This window comes from Triturus cristatus, chromosome 2_1 (assembly GCF_964204655.1).
Source record: "Triturus cristatus chromosome 2_1, aTriCri1.1, whole genome shotgun sequence".
Lineage (NCBI taxonomy): Eukaryota > Metazoa > Chordata > Amphibia > Caudata > Salamandridae > Triturus > Triturus cristatus.
The window spans coordinates 1,045,057,033-1,045,080,570 of NC_140581.1; the positions used below are offsets into that span (position 1 = coordinate 1,045,057,033).

At 48.9% G+C, this 23,538-nt stretch overlaps 1 protein-coding gene across 3 annotated transcripts in view; it reads left to right on the top strand.

Moving 5' to 3' along the window:
• FAM13A (family with sequence similarity 13 member A) overlaps nt 1-23,538 on the top strand; it is a 927,448-nt gene that overhangs the window by 276,733 nt on the left and 627,177 nt on the right. For all 3 annotated transcript variants that reach the window (XM_085635480.1, XM_085635470.1, XM_085635487.1), the window contains 2 exons: nt 1,830-1,919; nt 11,785-11,871. In XM_085635480.1, the coding sequence (XP_085491606.1) occupies nt 1,830-1,919; nt 11,785-11,871 (177 nt within the window). The remainder of the gene's footprint in view (nt 1-1,829; nt 1,920-11,784; nt 11,872-23,538) is intronic.

The following is a 23,538-nucleotide window of genomic DNA, read 5'->3' on the forward strand; positions in this document are numbered from 1 at the left end:
CTGTGGCATAGGGTTGCCTTGTTTGATTCATACGTCTTTACTACAATGACATTCTTTAATGTCCCTTCATTGAATAAGAGGGGGACTGCGCATAAAAGCTTATATTGTTAGGCAGCCTGTTCACATTCCTCTATTCAAGAAAGTCAGGGAAGATCTAAGAGAGTTTGCTATACATTGCATAATAGAGTTTTCAGTACTCCCTTTCTGTTGAAAAATGATTTACCTGCCTTTGGCCCTTAGTTTTCGTTACCACCTATGTTTCCATGAGCTGTATAAAGCACTTTTGACATTTCCGAATCAGTTATTTTTTAACAAATACAAATAGTTTTCCGTTTTGCACTTTTGAAGGATGAGCTGCACCGCGATGTTTGTCAATTTGTAATCCATGCACCTCATAAAGATGACACATCCGTTGAGTTACTCATTTCCAGTAATGAGTAGGCTGTTATTTGCCTGCCTACTTCAAAGTTTGCCTCTTTGTAAGGAAAAATGTTTTCTATGTTACGTCACAAGAGAACCCGCTTGGCTTAGGTAATGGTTCATAGGCATTTTCCCCATGAGTCTGGGTAATGATTCTTTGTTCATTTTGTACAGAGGTTGTTTTTACGTCTGCCCTGGGGTTGCTTGTGTTCCCTTCTGTATGGGCGTCTCCTGGCAGTTTGGTGTGTGTTGTTCCCCTGAAGAGCAGGGTCAGTACTGATTTGCCTAAGGACAGCTTCTGCCTAGTTTGGCACGGTGGGCGAAAACAATGAATCGGAGTACTTTCCAGTGATTATTTTATTTGCGAGCTTTCCTCCTATTAGCTTTTGTGTGTTTAATTCTATACTTCTGGCATATTTGACCTGCAGTTAAAAGCTGCAGTGTCACGAGCTCTGATTTTAGAACTTGGGAGCTGTTATGCTCCAAAAGCGATTAATAATACAATTAACCTTTGTTAGGACTGAGAAATGCAGTCATAATAAAGGAACCAATTTCATTTAATTTAAAAAAAAATAAAAGTACCTGCAGATAACATATGTTGATCGACGGGGGTTTAAAGCACTGAGAAAATCATTTGAGCTTTTTTAAGTGAATGGCTGCAGTTTTGGGTTTAGTGATTTGCTGCGTTTTGTTTTGATGTCTGATTTTTCTTCATTGTGTTTCCTTAGTCTATTTCATCCACTCTACAATCTCTGTATGACTACTTCAGTGATCCTGCCACCTAATCTCGCTACCCAATATCTGCTCTATTGTGGTTTTGTGGTGGGTTGAGTAGGCCGATGCCTCGCTAAAATTAAAACGAGACAATGCGCTTAACTTGAGTGGATGTATTTCATCAGCCACTTTGCTTCATAGTCTTTTGAGTGATACATTGTTCATTGGCGTAAATGCTCAACTGGTTTGCCATTACATTTGTTTCATAGGCATGCTATATCTGCAACGTCTATCGAGCCCTGCATAAATGCGTCTCAGAAAAGCTGACCTGTCTTGCGTGTGGGGCATTTGATAGCTACCCCATCCTGTGCTTCTTATTCATAGCGTAAATATGGAGCCATTTTATTCCAAAACCTTAGACCATGCAACTTCCTCATGCACATTCCGCACAGAGGAAGTACAGGGGGAGTAGCAGTTGAGGCTGGACGTACCTGAAACACATAGGACAGAGGTTCTAGCACCATTTGACATCTAGTTTAATGGCTCTGTGCTGCGACTGTCCTACTCAGTCATTTAAATGTAAACGTTTGGTTTCATGTTGCGTTCAGCTATTATAAAATGTATTATATTAAATGTATGTGTTTTTTCGTTTTCTTGTTAAATTACGAACACATTATTTTTCCTCCTTTTTATAGGAAGCCGCACCAGACGTTGAGTGCGACCCCTTAATTTTTACTTTTGATGTCGAATCTGATACACCAAAACCATCCCCAAGAAGAAGAAAGGTAAGCGCTCCTCCTCACTTGGAGCCCTCTTCCCTTGTCCACAGGGCAGGCTTCAAAACATGGTTTAACAACAAAGTTGTGGAAAGGGTTAAACAGAACACATTCACAGTGTAATAGCAGTAGTTGAATGCACCATTTTAAGTTGCAGTTTTAAAAGTGCTTTGTCCTGCTTTGTAAGGCTTTCATTAATAATCATAAACCTTAAAACACTTCCCTGCTTTATTTGGTGACCCAAGAACATTTTTCCCCACACATTATTCCCAAAATGGGTGTACAAATTTAACATGTCCAGTGTAAACAAGCACTGGCAAAGGCAGTCAATCTCGCTAATGCTAGGGCTATTGGTTTTGGCAATTTGTTCTTAGCCATGTTGTACACCAGCGTGGCTGCTGTTCAATATGGCTAAAGGTTTGTGGCGTACAGGAGAGTGGCGTAAAGTGCAGTGGCATAGCGTACTGCAGAGTAGAGGAAAGCGCAGTGGCACAGCGTAGAGTGCTGAGATGCAGAGTGGAGCGTAGTGGCGCAAAGTGAAGTAGAGTGCAGTTACTTAGAGTGGTTCAGAGTAGAGTGAAGTGGCATAGAATGGAGTGGTGCAGGGTAGAGTACAGTGTGTTAGAGTTGCAAAGAGTGCAGTGGTACCAGAGTAGATAAGAGTGTCGAAGAGCGCAGTGATGTAGAGTGGAGTGGTAGAGAGCATCTGCATAGAATGTATTGGCATAGCATACAGTGGCATAGGGTCCACTGGCATAGTGTGCATTGGTGTAAAGTGATTTGGCGTAGAGTGCATTGGCACAAAGTAGAGTGGTGTAGAGAGGCATAGAGTGGAGCTGTGTACAGTGCAGTGGCATAGAATGGGGGGTGCAGAAAAAAGTGCAGTGGCACGGAGTGTAGTTGCACAAAGTGCAGTGGTGTACAGTAGAGTTGAGTGGCGTAGAATGCAGTGTTGCACAGTAGAGTGGAGTGTTGTAGAGTGCAGTGGTGCACAGTATATTGGAGTGTTGTAGAGTGCAATAGCGTATAGTGCAGTGGGGTAGAGTGGTTTTAGAGTGTCATGTAATAGAGTGGCATACATTGGAGTGGAGTGGAGTAGAGTAGAGCGGACTGGCATAGAGTGCATTGGCGTAGAGTGGAGTGGAGTAGAGTAGAGCGGACTGGCATAGAGTGCATTGGCGTAGAGTGGAGTGGTGTAGAGTAGAGCAGCGTAGAGTGTCTGAGAACCATATCTTATTGCGCACACTGAACTCGGTGTCTACCAAATTATCAAACCAACCACTATACTGCATATATTCAATTTAAAGATCCTGATCAGCTTAAATCATACACTTCAAAACTATTAGAAGACAATGGTAATTAGAACATTAAAAACGAGAAATCATCAGCAATATTATTTCAAACAATGCAGAATAGTGAGAGTGAACCTTCCCAGCGCCAATAAACTAGTCTGAATGGCGTTAGGCTCTTATGACACTCCCTGGGATCCTCGAGTTGATCCATTTTTGTTTTAACAAAAAGACTTTCCCTCGGGGGAACAATTAATACATTTATAAAATTCTTCAGTGTGTTCCTGTGACAATGCTTCCTAGCTATTGCCTCCATCACTTCCAAAAACGTGACCGGTCTGCATCACTATAAATTACAGTCTTTCCTCTGTTCCATTGGAGAATAAAACAATTAAGGGGAATGAGGACAATATAATATCACCTGTAGGAATGGGCAGACAGGGCCGGGGGGGCTCAAGTCTCCCTGATTCTCCCTAAATACTGCCAGATATGATTGCAAAAGTGTGCTCAGGAACCGAATCTTCACTGGAAATGGAACAGGCATGACTTTGGCATCTATGACAACAAGCACAGGTTCACACTGTCTTTTCAGGTCAAGCCTACTAGACAGCTGATGCGATGTCTGTTGCGAGGCATATTGCGGTTTACCAAGTATATAGAGGGACTTGGAGTCCTGTCCATTAATTATCATTGACAGGCTTTCCTTGTCACTCTCATCTGCCTTCTTATTTGTGTCCCAGCTTGTCAGTCTTGTGTTTGTCCCTCCAAAGAAGCATTGCCTTTTTACAATCTCTTTAATTCTGTCATCGATGCTTCCACTGCATGCTTTTGAGCATAACGTTTTTTTGTGAAGGTCTCTGTGTGCACGCGCTTTGAACCGTCTCTTTTGTGTATATCTGTCCTCCTGCATTCTGCTTTGCTTTCTGTTGCCCAACTGCTTCTTCTTGCCTTCCTCCCTCTTACACTCACCTGTGTGTTTCTCCCCATTGCTTTCCTCGCCCACACCCTCCATGCTGTTTTCCTCACCCACATTTTTATTTAGCTCCTGCCCCTCCTGCTTTTGCATCCTCTCCTTTGTTGCTTTGGCTTTCTGGCCTTCGCCCTTGTTTCTTCGCCGTTCCCCAGCCTCCCCTTATTGCTTTGCCATTCCCTCCACCCATCCCGTGTTACTTCCTCCTTGCCCGCCTGCATTAAAAAAAAGTGTTTGCATGTTTTTTTCTTCTTTTTAGTTACCTATGTGCCCAAATCATTTTGTAGGCACTTGCATGCATGGTGCGCAAACCTACAAAATGACACCAACTGCTGCGTCAAAGTCTTTTGTTTTCTTTTTCTTTTAGCCATGCTGTATTGCATTGCAGATGCTGTACAGCATGGCAAAGCCAATAGGTCAGAAAGGCGAAAGACCTATTGGCTTCGCCAATGCTTGTTTTCAGAGGATTATCCTTGGGCGTGGATGTTTTCAAGTGCTTTATAGTGCTGTACCATTCTTACTCGAACATCATCCTTACCTATAAAGCTAGTTTTAGTTCAAGCATAAGTACAGCACCCAAAAGTTGCATATTCCGAATGGAGAAGCCCTAGTGGGACGTCGCAGTGCCACAATTTCAATAGGATCAAGAGGTCATCAGCTTATAGCATGATCTAAATCCAGTATTAATCAATTTCAGTTGCTATGCAAATATTCAGGAACATGCAAAGAAATACCGCACTTACCCAAATAGCAAGAGTAAGCCAACACTGCTGAGACATGACCATCAGTGTCCAGAGGTCAGGGAATGTATGCTTGAGGTGTGTAATCCGACTGTAGGCTCACTCACAATACATAAGCCTTGTACTAGTGGACTAACTGCATAAGAGATGCCTTTTTTATTGAATTGTTACCTCTGCACCTAATTAAATAGCATCTCTTTGGGAAATAATCAGGTTTTGAGATCCCAAGCAATACAGTGGGTTGCTACTGGTTTATCATTTTGTCCTGATGATGACACTGCAAAAATAATGTTATTAGTGACTACTCATCTGGTATTTAGATGTCCAATATCTGGCACCCACCGACCTGTTTATATCATGTGTATTTGCCTTCTCACTTGACTATCAGTTGAGCCCTGCGCTACCAGAGATCCACTGTTTGTTGTAACGTTTTTAGACTGAATATTTCAAATGCCATATATGCTATATTTTTGGCTTTTCAATAAATACTCGAACCACCATTGGTGCTTGTGTCGTTCATGGTTTAGATCAGCGGTACTCAAAGTACGGCCCGCGGGCCAGTTGCGGCCCGCCAGCCCCTTCCATGCGGCCCTCGTGTAATACAACAGACAGTTGGCAATCAACTGCAATTCCGCCTGTTGTTAATCCTCGGGGGGCCGCATTCACTGGGTAAGGGATGAAAGAGGCATGCGCAAAACCAGTGCCTCGCAAGCAGAGGCGCAACTAGAGCCAAATTTCGGCGGGGGGGGGCTTGAATCTTTAAGCAGAGTGGAGCTGATTTCGGGGGAGGGGGGGGCTGCATCTTTAAGCAATAGGCAGAGTGGCGCTGCAGGGCCTCTTAGAAGGGGTGAAACAGCGAGGCCTCATTAACATGCAAATGGTCTTTCAAAGACCTGTGAAGTGCTCGGGTGCGGCTGTGGCCCGGGAAGCTGTCTCATCCCGAGCTGCCACACAGGTGGTTAAATGATTGTAAATAGATATTCCTTCTTGCCACATACTGCTCCAAGCAAAGATGTGAATAAACATGAGAAATGACACATAGTTTAATTGTCCACTGATGTTGCTGGACTGTGCTTGTTTTCCATTTTCCAAAAATAAATGTCAGTAAAATATTTTTAACGTACGTTTGGCCCATATTCAGGGGGCTTGTATTTGTGGGCTGGCAACTGCCAAAGATCACCGATGACGCCAAAAATCAGCACACAGAATCTAATCTTCAACCAGTTACCACTTACAGGTCAGCATGGCCTGTAGAACTTTGCGGGTTTTAGAATGGGTGCATGTTTAATTTTCCTCACAAGGACAATGAGTTCTCAGACAGAGAGCGGCAGAGAGATGTAGAAGACGGAGGGAGAGGGAGGGAGGGAGACAGGGAGCGAGGCAGAGGGGGGGAGACAGAGAGAGGGAACAGAGGGAGAGAGAGGGATGGAGACAGCGAGAGGGAGGGAGAGAGAGAGAGAGACGGAGGGGGAGGGAGACAGAGGGACACAGAGGGAGACAGGGAGACAGAAAGAGGGAGGCAGGGAGAGAGAGAGGGAGACAGGGAGAGAGAGAGGGAGACAGGGAGAGAGAGAGGGAGAGAGAGAGAGGGAGACAGGGAGAGAGAGAGGGAGACAGGGAGAGAGAGGGAGACAGGGAGAGAGAGAGGGAGACAGGGAGAGAGAGAGGGAGAAAGGGAGAGAGACAGGGAGAGAGAGAGGGAGACAAAGGGAGGGAGACAGAGGGAGACAAAGGGAGGGAGACAGAGGGAGACAAAGGGAGGGAGACAGAGAGAGGGAGGGGAGGACAGAGAGAGGGGGAGACAGAGAGAGGGGGAGACAGAGAGAGGGGGAGACAGGGAGGGAGACAGAGAGGGAGGGAGACAAAGGGACACAGACAGAGGGAGACAGAGACAGAGAGAGAGGGAGACCGGGAGAGAGAGAGAGAGAGTCCCTGTTTGGCAGTATGTCGTATGACCAAATGGGCTGCTCTATATGAGACAGCACGTTGCGTACGATATACTGCCAAACAAGGACTCGGGGAACTTTCATTTGCATACTACTGACTGTGTGAGCCTCTGAGGAATAGAGTCATCGAAACGCGTCGGGCTCAGTCAGGTGTAAATAATTACAGGCAAGCGCGACGAACCATACCTAATAAAAGCTTGTGGGGAAAAGCAGCTTGTGTTCAAGTGCGGTTCTTCTGATGGACAAATCCCCAATGAACTGTATACATATGTGTGTGTGTATGCTGGGTCTGGCGGCTCAGTGGACGAATGCGTCCGCTGCAGGGGTCTGTGTTCAACCTCAAGGTCAGTTTTTTTTGTTGCTCTAGCCCCGCCCACTCCACCACTGACCCCGCCCCCACCGGTGCGGCCCTCGGCCACAAACCACACTGTAAATTTGGCCCCCGAGAGAAAGTTTGTGAGTACCCCTTTAGATTGAATAATTCTTGTTTGAATTCAATATAAGAGTGGTTCCCTGTTTCAAAGATGTTTTCACAAAATAACCCGAAAATAACCATTGTTATTTGAATTGCCTTAATTACTCCCAGGTTCTCAAGGAAACTGAGGTGCTTCTGTTTTTTATAGTGTTAATATTTAAATAAGCCATGTGCAATTAGATTTTGATATTGTAGCCTAAATTGACAGATATTAGTAATCACAATTAAACCCCAATCCACCCCCAGCTCAACAGGCATTCTTGTTGCATTAGGGAATATGAAAGCACTGCTCTGATAATTTTAACGATTCCATTTGGTAAAACCTGACAGTTTTCTCATTAGTGTTCTTTCCTGGCCATGTCCCTCCTCTCTTCTTTCTTTTTGTACACTTCTGAGGCTAGACCCTGACCTCAGACTCTGTTGAATTAGAGAAATAGCAGTGAGCGAGAGACAGAAGAAGGGTCGAGAGGTTTAGAGCATGGCATAGTGATGTTAAGTGGAAAGAGAAGGGACACAGAGACTGATGAACTACAGAGATAGGTGATGTATGTAGAGACGTAAGTTAAAAAGAGAAAGGTGGGATAATGGGTAAGAAATATACAGACAGGAAGGATAAGGAAGATTTAAGTAGAGAAAGAGATGTAGGCAAGGTTTCCGAGAGAGATTGAGAGGTGATGATTATTAGAAATATAGAAAAAGAAATTTATAATGCAGCATTGGGTGTACCAAGGGTGAGTAGAAACGGATTAATGTAGAAAAAGGGGTGAGTTAGCGGTTAATGCAGAGAGAAGTAAATGTAAATGGGTAAAGAGGTGAGGTAGTAATAGACAAATAGAGCGATGCAAGGTAGAGAGAAAGTACTACGATGGGGAGATCTGGAAAATGAGATGTCAGAGAGAGAAGAGTAAGGGGTTAAAATTGACATAGGTTGGAGAGAGAAAATGAGTGACTTAGAGGGACAGGGCTGAGTTAGCGAAAGAGAGGTTAGGTTGAAACAGTGGGGGAGAAAGAGCAATGAGCTAGAGGGAGAGATAAATAGGTAGGCATTTAAAAATGGAGTGGGTATGGTGCGGTAGAGAGGGTAAATTGAAGTAGAGAAGAAGATAGCAGAGAAAGATGAGAGAGAGAAGACAGGTGAGGTAATGTTAGAGAAAGTAAGGTAGCAAGAAAGGAGTACGGTAGTGAGACAGGTAGAGAAAACTTAAGTGGAAAGAGGGTATATGTTGCAGAGACAAAGTAACAAACAAATAGTGTGGTAAATTGAAAGGTTAGTTGAGGTAGTGAGAAAGATGTAAGCTAGCTGGAGAAAGCTGGAGAAAGGAGGTAGAAAGAATGGTCAGTTATTGAGTGTTGTAGTAAAGGAGTGAAAGATATAGAGAAGACCAGTGTAGAGTGATAGAGGTTGAGATATAGGGGGGAAAGATGCTGGAAGGTGGGACCGAAACACAGCAATGAAGTGCAGAGAGGGATGAAACTGAGATAGAAGGAAGGAGTACAGCTACAGAGGTGGGCTCAGAGTGTAAAGAGAGAGGCAAGTGCAATAAAGACAGGCAAATGGAGATGGGATATAAAAAAGAAGTGTATTGAGAGAGGTGAGGAAGAGACAACAAAAGTTAAAGAGATGGCGTAGGTACAGGGAGATTTACAGAGGTTGAGCGAAAGAGACAAAGAGTGAGGGGTGCTGCTTTTAGTTACCCCTCCTCCTCCATCCCATCTCTGCTTGCTCCCACGCACCTCCCAGTGCCTGCCCTGTCCACAGATCATCCCCTTGTCAGGCACTTCTTTTCCCATCATTGCTGCTTTTCGTTCCCCCATCTCATCGCTTCCATCGCTGCTTGCTCCTCTCAACTCCCGGTGCGTTCCCTGTCACTGCATTTCCCTTTGTTGCAGCTCTTTGTTTCCCCCACCTCCTCCTTCCCATCTCTGTTTCCTCCCTCGCACCTCTCAGTGCTTGCCCCATCCTCAAATCACTCTCTAGCGTGACCCAGTTACTGCTTTAAACCCCGATTGTAGTCTTTTTCGTTCTAGCGAGTAGTGGGGTTCCGCCTTTTATTGTCCTGTTAGTGTATAGCTGATATGCTAATTTGAGCATGTGTTCACGGCTGCTATTACTTGACACGTGTAATCTCTGTTTATTTTCCTTGTTTTTGGATACTAGGCATGTGTGCATGTTTACACCATCTGTATTCGTTCGGAAATGGAAAATCAGATCTCAAGTGAATTAGGTAGGCGTTATCACAGGACATGTCGGAGCTTCTAAAGTACCCCTATGTTCCGATATAATTGCTTAGGCACATTTCTCCTGTGCAAAGTGATTGAACTGTTCATGTCTCACCTTGGTGCTTCTCAATTTCATAGGGTGGGACACATTTCTCCCGTCAGGGCACTTTCTTACTTTTCCGCATTCACCGGTTATGTGTTTCCGAGCACCATTGTTGATTAACTTGAATTCTCATAAAAGGAGCCAGGCTGAGTCTTGATGTCATCAAGGTCTGCCTGCCCCTCTGTGTCCAAGGCAAAAGTAGTGCGATGCGATATTTCCCTGTGTTTGCTACTGTTAACCAACCTAACGCTGTCATTTTTTCTGTTTTTTGTGTGCAGTTTTATATAGCACCAACACCACCGAAAGGTAGTGAAACTCTTTACATTAGCACCAGTTACTATTTTTGTGCAGTTTTATATAGCGGCAACACCACCCAAAGGTATTGGAGCGCTTTACTTTAGCACCAGTTCCTTTACACAAGGGCACATTCATTTTTGTAGTCACGGGGAAATTAAGAGATTTGCGCCAACTCAAGGATGTTAAGCCAATCCCGAAACTCAAGCCTGGTTTCCCAGCTCCATAGTGGGCTGCTCTGGCCCTTACGCCATATCGTCTCCCTAGCATCAGCCTCAGTTCTACATTTTGTGATTACGGGAAAATCACTTAATCTCCCCTTTTCTAAACACTACAGGCAATGGCAAAGTCAGGTTTTGCCTGTGTGAAATCTATTGCTTTTAGGTCTGGGCTAGACAGTGCATGCGCTGCTCGGCTAGACAACACATGCGCTGTCTCAAAGAGACGTGTTGTGTTCTATCTGTGGGCTTACAGGCCACCCATCTCCTACCATTGATAAACTTCAGCATTGCTCCCATTTTCTTTGAAGCCATTTGTCATGACATGGGGGCATCATGCCCTCTTCTTGTGTTTGGCCCTCCCATAGCGCATGGACCATGTCCACTTATACTGCGCCCGTTTTGCGCAGCAATTTTTTTTATTGTTTTCAGGCACTTCATAGGCATACTTGTGTTTTTTCAGGCCGTCTTCCTTGTACACATACACCAATGCTACTAAAATGCATGCGTGTATACATAAAATAATGCAATTCTTAAGAAGTTGTTAAACCCAACCAGCACTTATTTATTTATTATTTTTGCGTAATCTGATGGTATTGGAGCACTCGCTCTGTCCTCCGTCTTGCCATACTGCAAACTCGAGCCGATGGTATTAGAGCGCTTTAAGTGCTCACCAATTACATTCCACAATGACACATTCATTTGTGTTGCTGATCCTGCTTCAATTAAAGTATTTTCCCCCCTTCATTGTTACTTCCTCCCATTCTCACCCATCGTTGCTTGCTTATTTCCCTTTCCGCTTCCCTGCTTGACCCGTCCCCCCACTACCTCCCTTGTCGCTGCTGCATTTATTTTTATGTATTTTGCATAATCCAATGGTATTGGAACACTTATTCCGTCCTCCATATTGCCATAGTGCTTACACCACTCAATGGTATTGGAGCGCTTTAAGTGCTCACCAGTTACATTACAAAATGACACATTCATTGCCGTACCCAGGGGGGAGCCTAAATGATTTGCCCAGAATCACAAACTGTTCAGCTGACCCTGATATTGGAACCTGTATTCCCAGTTTCCCTGTTGGCAGCTGTGGTCCTTACGCCACATCCTCGCTTCACTTCAAAGCTGCTCAACAGTTTCTCACTCTCACACTTGTTCAGCAAGACCCGGTAACACTGAACAACCATTGACAAAGCCAATAGCTCTGGGCAATGCCCGAGCGGCTGGCCTTGTCAATGTGAATTTCTTTTTGCCATGATGTTTAGCTGCACATCCAGCTGTTTAGCATGGCTGAAAGTCACTGAAAAAAGTGCTGTGATGCGGCCTGCACTGACCACGTCATAGCGCTTTTTTTGTGTTAGGAGGGGCACAACAATAAACTCAACATGGGGGGCAAAGAGACACAGTGTCATCTCAACATCCTGTGATTCTGGGCTTCCAGTGACTTTCAGCCATGGTAAACATGCAGATGTGCTGCTAGATAGCATGCCAAAAAGACATTTACATTGACAAGGCCAATAGCTCGGGCATTGACAAAATAATTTGCCTTTGCCAATGCCAGTTCTTCACCACTGTTACTTTACTAAGAGCAATATCTCTTCTTTATCTTTTTTTTGCAGGAAGTTGCATCAGAAGTACAGTCCCAGCCTATCATTTTCATTTGTGATGTAGAAACAGATGCTCCAAAGCCGTTACCTAGAAGAAAGGTAAGTTGCCTCCTCAATTAGAACCCCATTTTCCACATCTCTAGTCTGTAAGACATGCAGGTACGCATGGCTAAATAGGAGCATGAGCAATCTGTAGAACTGGAGGGAGTAAACAAGATATTTTTTATAAGGTAATGGCATTTCAGATTGAAATGTGGTATGTGTCTCATTAATAGTTAGAAGTCTTCTACTGCTTGTTTCTGAATATCGGAATCACAAAAATCAGATTTCCATCAAAAGGGATAGAATAATAGGTAAAAGAGGTCTGCCAAAAAATGTAGCCCGTAATAGTTTTTGTAGTGGTCGTTCTCATAATTTCTCTTTCTGTTACCAGCCTGTTAATATATTGGTTATAATCTCTCTTTACTTTTTTCCTACTCCTTAACTAGTGTTCACACACCCATACAGATTTTCTCTCTCTATCTTCCTGCCATAAAAGTAAGGGTTCAGATATTGCTGCTCAGCATCTCACCCCATCACCTAACACATCCATCCTTATTGACCCTTTCACTTTATTCTTCACACCTTTGCTAAAAAACTGTAAAAATGCTTATTGTTTTCCTGCATATTACTACATTCAGTAATGGTGTCTTCTTAACTCATAAAATAGCACCTCATCAGTATAGTACACTTCAAACTCTCCTGCATACAAATATGTAATGGTGCTCAAATCCTCCTCAAAATTTGATACTCTGCAGCCACATCCTTAAATCCAAGTAAAGCATGCCACACTAGTCCCTCCTTCTTCCAAATATGCTACAGTATCCAATCAACATTCATTTCTGCATCATAGGATCTTCAATTCCAGTAATAAAGCTTAGAATAATTCCCCTCTACATGCGGAGACCCCAGAACACTTTACATCTAGTATCTGAAAGAAACATGTTAGTGATAGATTCCTCACCTTAGAATTACCCCCAGGCGTCAGACTGGATCCAAAAAGTTTTCGTCAGCAGTACCCCTACGCGTCGTAAGGTGGCGTCGTGGGGCTCCGCGTCCGTCGATAGCGTCGTGGTCCCCGAGATTACGTTGCGGCAGCTACTTAGACGCCGCCCTTGCGCGCTGACGTCAGTTCTTTCTTTTTCGGCGCCAGCAAGCACCGATCCGGAGTGAGCGGTACCCCCAGTCACTTTTTGACTGAGTTTTTCTAGGCCTTTTTGTCTCTATTTTTCGAGTCGATCAACTGTTGGTGCAGTAGGGATGCCCGGCTTCAAGTCCTGCAGGGACTGTCATCTCATGATGTCGGTGACGGACCCGCATTGCGTGTGTCTTTACTGCCGGGCCATGGCACCGAAGACTTTGCGGGAGCGGTCCCGAAAGTTGCTTGAAGTCCTTCAGTCGGCTCCGCGCCACTCAAGGTCTCGGTCCCGTGGGAGGTCGAGGGACCGGTCGCGGAGCCACCACCACCATCGTTCGTTGGGATCAAAGTCTTCGCACTCTGGGTTAGGTAAAAGAAGCGTTCCAGGAAGTCAAAGAAGCGCCGTCGCTCTCCGACTTCCCATCGCGCGGCTCCGGTGGAGCCTACACAGTCACCGTCAGCCTACCCATCCTTCCCGGGTCGTCGGCGACTCCGGCCCCGCTGCAGGAATTTCTGTCAGCCATGGCTCGCCTCTTTGAGCCATCGGGCCCCGCCGGTGCGGCTTTGGGCTCGCGGGCCTGACTGGGGGTCCTCGCCCTTTACTGTCAGCAGCTCCGGCATCGCTGTCGGCTTCTGCCCCGGCGCCGTAGGGCCCCCTTGGATCCAGCCTGGATCCCGGTCGATGCTGGTTGACCTTGTGACACCTCCACCTGTCAAGAATTCCTGTCATACAAGGGAAACACGCCCTTATGTAAACAGGAGAGCTGTTACATAACTCAAGGAAAACACGCCCTTATGTAAACAGGAGAGCTGTTACATAACTCAAGGGAAACACGCCCTTATGTAAACAGGAGAGCTGTTACATAACTCAAGGGAAACACGCCCTTATGTAAACAGGAGAGCTGTTACATAACTCAAGGAAACACGCCCTTATGTAAACAGGAGAGCTGTTACATAACTCAAGGAAAACACGCCCTATAAAGGGAGGAACCGGGAGGTACAACGCTGTTGGATATTGTGTTCACACCGACGTACCTGCTTCGTGAAGAGCAGTGTTCCGGAGTGGTGCTCCAGTAAGGCAAGAATGGAGGTAGGTCGAGTCGTTACTCCCTGGGCCGTGTCTTGCCCCATCGTCACCTGTGAAGGACCCGGAAGCTCTACCGGTCAACCATTGAGCTTCGCTTTTTGACTCGGCTGAGTCCAAGCGCAGTGGCGCTTTTGCTGGTTGGAGTCGTAACTCCCAGCCCGACCAGAGACACAGGGACTGCCAGCTGTAACGCACACCAGGAGGTGTTTGCCGCGTTACAGACTCGGAAGTCCACAGGATCGATCGAGCGGCTGCTCTCGGTTCAGTCTTCTTGCTTGTGATTGGGGTATCGGTGACGCATCACCAGGAGGTGACTCCGCGTCCCGGTGCAGTCTGAGGAAGAGGTTGAGCGGCTGCTCCCTTCAGGTAGAGACCCCGGCTGGGTGTTTCCCTGACTCCTCGATTCTCCCCAACACTCTTCGTGCCCCTCACAGCCTACCGATTGGCATTGTCGGCCATTTCATTTCTGCCCTCTGTTGGCATACGCCGGGACCGGCGTATATGCAGAGGACGGTTAGGACCATCCGTGCTGTGGGCTGGTAACGTACTTAGCCTGGAGGATTCCAGTGACTATAACTTGTTTATTCTTTGTATTATATTTGCCTTCATTAAAACAACTAACCCTTCACTAGTGGTTGCGTCCTCATTGTCGTGTCTGTTAAACGATCCTGAGACGTTCAGGGCGTTACAAAATATCCGACCTTAATAACACTAACTGTCTCCCGGTCGATAACAGACATGGCAACACTTGATGATGTGCTGGCTGCTTTAGCGGCCATGCAAGTTGAAGTGGCTGCCTCTAGGCAAGAAACAGCCGATGTAAAAGCCAGACTGGATGCTATCCAATTGGACCCGCTCACGCCCAGCACCTCCCTCACGAATCAGACCCCTGCGGTAGTAGTGGAAATGCCGGTAGCCATCCCCTTGGCGACACCAGAGAGGTACAGTGGGGATCCTAACACAGTGCAGGTATTCCTCACACAAGTGGCGCTACATTTATCGTGCAAACCAAAGGCGTTCCCCACGAGTCAGGCTCGTGTGGCTTTCCTTATATCCTATTTGGCTGGAAACGCGGCACAATGGGCCGTACCTCTGGTGAGCAGGGACGACCCCCTCTTATGTGATTGGGGTGCTTTTCGCGAGGAATTCCTGAAGGTATTCGACAGAAGGGCTGACTCGTACACGGCGGACCGTGAAATGCTTGAGTTGAGACCGGGATCCAACGACCTGGTGCAGTATCTCAACGCGTTCCGAAGGCTGGTTGCGGAAACCAAGTGGCCTGTTGCTAAACAGACGGCGCTCTTCCATCAAGGGCTGTGCGATGAGCTCAAGGACGCCGTGGCTCATATTGACCCTCAACCCAAGACATGTGAGGGCCTTATCAACCTGGTATTACGGCTGGAACATAGGCTAAGTGAAAGAAAGGGGGATCATGGGAGAAAAGGAAAATCCCTTCCATCCTATGTGACGGTGGGAAGTCCTGAAACTTCCACCGCATCCAAGGGAGAACCCATGGACATCGGCGCAATACGAGCGAGCCTCACAGCCACGGAGAAAGAGTCACGCCGTAAACAAGGATTGTGCCTATATTGTGGCAAAAAAGGCCACTACGTACATGAATGCCCTGCCAAACCGAAGACGTCACGTTATCGGGCCAACCGGTCGGTAACAGCCGTGGTGGACATACCGGCGGAAAACTAGAGGACTCCAAGACCAGAGAAGGGGCATCTCGGAGTCACTCATCCATCCCTTCACTTTCCAACTCGGTCACTAAGGGACAACGACACCTGTTTATCACGGTGCACGTGGGAGTGCATGACCAGTGGATACCCGTTGTGGCCATGGTGGATTCAGGGGCCACTGGCATGTTTATGGACCACAACGAGGCATGCAGGCTAGGGCTAGTGCTTCTTCCCAAAGCTGTACCCGAAGACGTCTATGCTGTAGACGGAAGGCGATTGGTGACGGGGCCCATCGGGCAGCACACGGGGGTCCTTCCGATGAGATATGGGTGGAACCATTTGGAACAAATCGATTTTAACATCATCCGAGCGCCCCAATATGGCGTCATATTGGGATTGCCGTGGCTACAGAAACACAACCCCTTTGTGGATTGGCCAACACATCGCATCGAAATGACGTCACCGTATTGCATCCTGCATTGTGGAATAAGAACGGAATCCCTTGACGCAGATGAGAGCGGGAGTCAGACGGTGGCTACAGCGGCAGAAAAAGATGTGGCTCTCCCCCAGGCTTATCACAGTTTTGAGGATGTATTTGATGAGGTAAAGGCGGAAGTGCTACCACCACATAGACAGTTTGACTGCCAGATCGACCTGGTGCCAGGGGCCAGCGTTCCCAGCGGCAGGCTGTATGCCCTGACGGAGCCTGAAAACGTGCATCTCCGGGGGTACCTGGATAAACTCCTCAAGCTAGGATTCATCCGCCCGTCCAAGTCTCCGGCCGCCTCGCCACTCTTCTTCATCCCGAAGGCTAATGGGGAGCTGAGAGCCTGTGTGGACTTTAGGGCATTGAATGCGATAACCATAAAAAATCGGTACCCCTTGCCTCTCATCAGTGTACTTCTGGAACAGGTCAAGAAAGCTCGTATCTACACCAAGTTGGATTTGAAAGGGGCATACCATCTGGTGCGCATGAGGGACGGAGACGAGTGGAAGACCGCCTTTAAGACCAGGTTCGGCCTTTTTGAGTACCTCGTCATGCCGTTCGGTCTGTGCAACGCCCCGGCAGCCTTTCAGTACTTTTTGAATGAGGTATTCAGAGAGGAGTTGGATATCTACGTGGTCGTATATATCGACGACATCCTCATCTATTCGTCCAGTGTGGAGGAGCACGTACACCACGTCAAAGCTGTGCTCCAAAAGCTGAGGGAAAACATGCTGTTTTGTAAACTCAGCAAGTGTGACTTCCACGTCACATCCGTGGAATTCCTCGGAGTGATGCTGAGTCCAGAGGGACAGGAGATGGCAGAACGAAAGATCAAGGCGGTGAAAGAATGGCCGGTGCCCCAAAGCGTGAAGGACGTCCAAAGTTTCATTGGCTTCGCCAACTTTTACAGGCGGTTCATAGATGGATTTTCAGGAGTGGTGGCCCCAATCACACAGCTACTGAGGAAGTCCAAGGAGTTTGTCTGGTCCCCTGAAGCGAACAAAGTCTTTGAGGCCCTGAAAAGCGCCTTTGGTAAGGCGCCGGTGTTGGCTCACCCCGATCCGGATCTCCCCTACGTGGTGGAAGCGGACGCGTCGGATGTGGCGCTGGGGGCTATCTTGTCCCAACGCAACCACGACACAGGGGTGCTTCATCCCGTTGCGTACATGTCCCGCAAACTCAACGACGCCGAACGCAACTACCATATTGCGGAGAAGGAGCTTCTCGCAATCAAGGACGCCTTCACCGAATGGAGGCATTGGTTGATGGGGGCAAGACATGTGGTATCGGTGTACACGGACCATCGGAACCTACAGTTCATGACTGCCACTAGACACCTTTCTCCCAGGCAGCTGCGGTGGATGATCTTCTTTGCGGGGTTCAACTTCCGCATCACATATCGGCCGGGGACGGAAAACCGAAAGGCGGACGCCCTGTCCCGTCAATCTGCAGTTAAGGAACCATTGCCTGCGACCGAGCGTTCCATCATTTCCCCGAGGATGGTATTGGGGGTTATCCAACCGGATACTTTCCTGAGGGGAATAAAGAGAGGGATCAGGTCATTCGCATGGCGGAGGTGGCTCCTCAGTCACAGAGAATGGCAGCTGAAGGACGGGATACCCCTGAAGGGCAGGTGCCTATTGATACCCACGCCTAGGCTAAGGAAACAAGCATTCATCTGGTGCCATGACTCCCCATGCGCAGGTCATTTGGGCTTTGAAAAAACGGTGGCTAGCATGGGACGGCATTTCTGGTGGCCAACCATGAGAGTGGATGTCAGGAGGTGGGGACAGGAGTGTCCTACGTGTGCTACCATGAAGGCCGACCATGGCCGAACCCAAGGGCTCTTACATCCACTTCCAACCCCGGATAGACCATGGGATAGCATATCACTGGACTTCGTGGTGGGCCTACCGGTAGACCAGGGGATGACGGCAATACTGGTGGTGGTGGATTACTTGACGAAAATGGGGCACTTCATTCCCTGCAAGAGAGTCCCTACGGCCGGGGAATTGGCGTCACTACTCCTAAAGAATGTGGTACGACTGCATGGATTACCTGGGGTGATCGTGTCGGACCGGGGGTCGCAGTTTACTGCGCAATTCTGGAAGACTTGGTGCACTGCGCTGCATGTTAAGACCGCCCTGTCCACCAGCTACCACCCTCAAACGGACGGCCAAACCGAGCGCCTGAACCAAACGCTCAAACAGTATCTGCGATGTTTTGTGGACCAGGGCAGGGAAGAATGGGTCGACTTGCTATGGGTTGCAGAGATAGCCTATAACAACGCCACTCACAGCTCCACACAGTCATCTCCGTTCTATAGCAACTATGGCCAACATCCCAGGTTCTTGCCATTTCTACATCCGTTCAGAGAGGACAGGATTCCCGCCACAGCGGACAGGGTGGCACACATAAAAGACACATTGATGCGCTCAAGGGCTGTCCTAATAGAGGCCAAGAGAAGATACAAGGCTGCGGCAGATAGGAAGAGAAGGCCCGGGCCACTGTACCGCACTGGAGACTACGTCTGGATATCCACAAGAAACATGAGGTTTCGAAAGAACAGTGTGTTCCATCCCAAGTACATGGGCCCCTATCGAATTACCAAGTGTATGGGTCCCGTGAACGTGAAGGTGTGCTTGCCCCAGTCATTGCGGATACACCCTGTCTTTCATGTATCATTGCTCAAACCAGCACCCTCCAAGCCGTCTGGGACACCTCGGCCGGTATGCATGGAGTCGGAGGTGGAGTATGAAGTGTCGGGCATACGGGCGTCCAAATGGCGCAGGGGGAAGCTGTGGTACCTGGTTGCGTGGAAAGGCTATGGCCCGGAGGAGCATTCATGGGAACCGGCTGAAGGGGTTCATGCTCCGCGCTTGGTCTCCTTGTTCCATCGGCGTTTTCCTGCCAGCGCTGGACCCGTGGGGAGCCGCTGAGAGGGAGGATGTACTGTCAAGAATTCCTGTCATACAAGGGAAACACGCCCTTATGTAAACAGGAGAGCTGTTACATAACTCAAGGAAAACACGCCCTTATGTAAACAGGAGAGCTGTTACATAACTCAAGGGAAACACGCCCTTATGTAAACAGGAGAGCTGTTACATAACTCAAGGGAAACACGCCCTTATGTAAACAGGAGAGCTGTTACATAACTCAAGGAAACACGCCCTTATGTAAACAGGAGAGCTGTTACATAACTCAAGGAAAACACGCCCTATAAAGGGAGGAACCGGGAGGTACAACGCTGTCGGATATTGTGTTCACACCGACGTACCTGCTTCGTGAAGAGCAGTGTTCCGGAGTGGTGCTCCAGTAAGGCAAGAACGGAGGTAGGTCGAGTCGTTACTCCCTGGGCCGTGTCTTGCCCCATCGTCACCTGTGAAGGACCCGGAAGCTCTACCGGTCAACCATTGAGCTTCGCTTTTTGACTCGGCTGAGTCCAAGCGCAGTGGCGCTTTTGCTGGTTGGAGTCGTAACTCCCAGCCCGACCAGAGACACAGGGACTGCCAGCTGTAACGCACACCAGGAGGTGTTTGCCGCGTTACAGACTCGGAAGTCCACAGGATCGATCGAGCGGCTGCTCTCGGTTCAGTCTTCTTGCTTGTGATTGGGGTATCGGTGACGCATCACCAGGAGGTGACTCCGCGTCCCGGTGCAGTCTGAGGAAGAGGTTGAGCGGCTGCTCCCTTCAGGTAGAGACCCCGGCTGGGTGTTTCCCTGACTCCTCGATTCTCCCCAACACTCTTCGTGCCCCTCACAGCCTACCGATTGGCATTGTCGGCCATTTCATTTCTGCCCTCTGTTGGCATACGCCGGGACCGGCGTATATGCAGAGGACGGTTAGGACCATCCGTGCTGTGGGCTGGTAACGTACTTAGCCTGGAGGATTCCAGTGACTATAACTTGTTTATTCTTTGTATTATATTTGCCTTCATTAAAACAACTAACCCTTCACTAGTGGTTGCGTCATTGTCGTGTCTGTTAAACGATCCTGAGACGTTCAGGGCGTTACACCACCAATGTCGACCCCACCGGACGACGTCGCCCTTGGTTTCAGCCCGATGTTTATACGGCGGCAGAACGGTGTCGCCCGACGCTGATGGGGGATTTCTATTCCTATGTCCAGCCTCCTCCTTATTTTCGGCCTGTTCATCAGCCTTCGGAGGAAGGGAAGTACTGGGAGGGGTCTGAGGACCCTCTCACAGCACAATGTGAGTTTGACCCGGACTGGGTAGAGTAGCTGGGGGAGGCCAGTGTTCTTGATACCTTGGCATGCTAACTCCTCTTACCGTGGCTACGGAGGAGGGTGCAAGTTACGCAGTGGTGTTGCGTAGGGCGGCTGAGGCCCTCCACCTCGAACTCCCTACAGTGGCAGTCAGGACTAACCTCCTGACAGAAGTGTTTCAGCCGGCGTCTACATCTGCGGAGCCACTGCTACCTTTTAATGATGCACTTTCAGATGTTCTTTTGGGCACCTGGTCCAGGCCCAACACCGGGTCTCCTGTGGATAGGAACGTGGCCCGACGCCATCGACCGGCCCCGGGCGACTCCCTTTTCCTTTCCCAACACCTCACCCCTTAGAGCTTGGTTGTCCAGGCCTCTGCGTCCCAGAGCGCATTCCCTACCGCACCACCGGACAGGGAATCCAAGAAACTGGAGCATTTTGGTAAGAAGATTTTTTCTTCTGCAGTTCAGGGCTGCGGTCTGTGAACACCGCATGCCTCTTGGGCCGTTATTCCCACTCTGGGTGGGATACGGTGGCGTGCGTGCTGCCTCACTGTCCAGAGGTGGCTCGGACAGTGCTCTCCCAAGCTATTGCTGAAGGGAGGGATGCAGCCAAGTTCACGATTCGTTGTGGCATTGGCACCACCGTTTCACCGGCCAGGGCGATTTCCACGACAGTGACGCTCTGTCGCCACGCCTAGCTGAGGACCACTGGTTTTTCTGGGGATGTCCCGGACACTCTGATGGACATGCCCTTTGATGGCATTCGCCTTTTCGGCAACAAAGCAGATAGTGCGTTGGAGTGCTTTAAGGACTCGTGGGCTACGGCCAAGTCCCTGTACCTTTCCGCTACGCGCTCTACTCTGCCTTCTGCTTTTTGCTCCTTTCGTGGCCTCGGAAGGGGCGCCCGTCACGTTTGCTTCAGAGCCACAGGCCTGCTCAGCAACAGTCTCAGCGCTGCCGCGGACGTGGGACCCGCTAAGGCGGGTCAGGGAACCAGCGGTTGGGTCAGTCCACCTTCACCCCGGCCACCACTGCCTCCAAACCATCCTAGCAAAAGACACACAATTGATGGACGGAATGCAGAACAAATCCAAACATTCACCACCAGTCAAGAGATCTGGGTTAAATCCATCATTCTTTTGCTCACCATGCCACCCCAGTTTAGACCTGGCTATATGCAAATCAGTCTTGACCCTGTGCCTCATGGGAACAGTCCATCCCGAACTGCCAAGCCAGGTCCTCCCTGGACCGGAAACAAGCATCAAACTGGAATGGCATGGTGAGCAAAAAAACGATGGATTTAGGCCCAGATCTCTGTACTGGGGTGAATGTATGACATTGTTCTGCATTCTGTCCATCAACTTTTGTTTTTGCAAACCATCCTAGTCCAGTTTTTCAGGCCCATCAAAAGCCAGTGGGCGGCAGGATTCGCCATCACCTCCCCCAATGGCGCACCATCACTTCAGACAGGTGGGTTTTACAATTAGTCCTAAGGGGCTACTCCCTCCCCTTCGAGACTACCCCTCCAGCCATGCCACCCCAGTGCCACCACATTTCGGGGGATCACTTGGCACTTCTTCAACAGGAAGTCACGGCCCTCTTGGCCAAGCGGGCCATCGAGCGCATTCCTGTGCCAGAACTAGGACGTGGTTATTACTCCCACTACTTTTTGGTGCCCAAGAAGGACAAGGGCCTGCATCCTATCTTGGACCTCAGGGACGTCAATCGCTTCCTCCGGAAGGAGAAGTTCAAGTTGTTCACTCTGGCTCAAGTCTTGTCTGCCCACGACCCTGGAGACTAGATGGTAGTGTTGGACCTGCACGATGCATATTTCCACATTCCCGTCCTGCCAGTCTACTGGCGTTACCTACGGTTTACTACGGCACTTTCAGCTTACCGTGCTCCCCTTTGGCCTTACCAGCACCCCTTGGGTGTTCACGAAAGTGATGGCGGTGGTTGCAGCTCATCTGCGCAAATCGGGGATTTCAGTCTTCCCCTATCTCGACGACTGGTTGTTGAAGGCGAGCTCGCCCCAGACAGTCGTCTCCCACCTCCAGACTACAGCAGACCTCCTGCATTTGCTGGGGTTCTCCATCAATGTGCCGAAGTCGCACCCGATTCCCTCTCAGAAGCTCCTCTTCATCGGAGTGGTTTTGGATACGACGCACTTTCGGGTCTATCCTCCCGAACGGCGAGTCCAGGATATTCAGGCTCTGATTCCGATATTTCAGCCTCTATTCTTGGTTTTGGTCAGGATGACCCTGAGGCTGCTGGGCCTCATGGCCTCCTGCATCCTGCTGGTCAATCATGCCAGATGGCATATGCGGGCGCTGCAGTGGGACCTGAAGCTCCAGTGGGCGCAGCAAATGGGGAACCTGTCCAATTACGTCCAGGTCTCGGAGTGCACTGCACAACAGCTTCAGTGGTGGCTCACGAACCTGCATTGGATCAATGGCAGATCCCTCTCCCTTCCCCAACCGGAGCACACAGTGGTGATGGATGCGTCCCTGCTGGGATGGGGCGGCTACATGTGAGAGGCGGAGATCAGGGGCCTCTGGTCTCCGGTGGAGTCCAGGCTCCATATCAACCTTCTAGCGCTCCGGGCGATCCGACTTGCACTGAAGGCATTCCTTCCCTCTGTCAAGGGGAGAGTAGTGCAGGTGTTCACAGACCACACCAACGCCACGTAGTACTGCAACAAACAAGGCGGGGTGGGGTCGAGGACCCAATGTCAGGAGGCTGTGCGCCTCTGGACATGGCTGGAACATCGGGGCATTTCCCTGGTGGTTCAACACCTGGCAGGTTCACTGAACGCCAGGTAGGACGAACTCAGCCGCAGGTGCATGATGGATCACGAATGGCGTCTTCACTCTGACGTGGCGCAAGGTCTCTTTCAACAGTTGGGAGAGCCTTGGTTAGATCTATTCGCCACCGAAGAGAATGCGCAATGTCAGCAGTTCTGCATGTTGAAATTTCCGAAGGCGGCACTCGCTCTGCGCCGCTTTTCGTCGCGAGTGGAGTTGCGGTCTGTTGTACGCCTTTCCGCCTATACCACTTCTGCCCAGAGTGCTGAAGAAGTTCGGGCGCGACCGGGCCCAAGTCA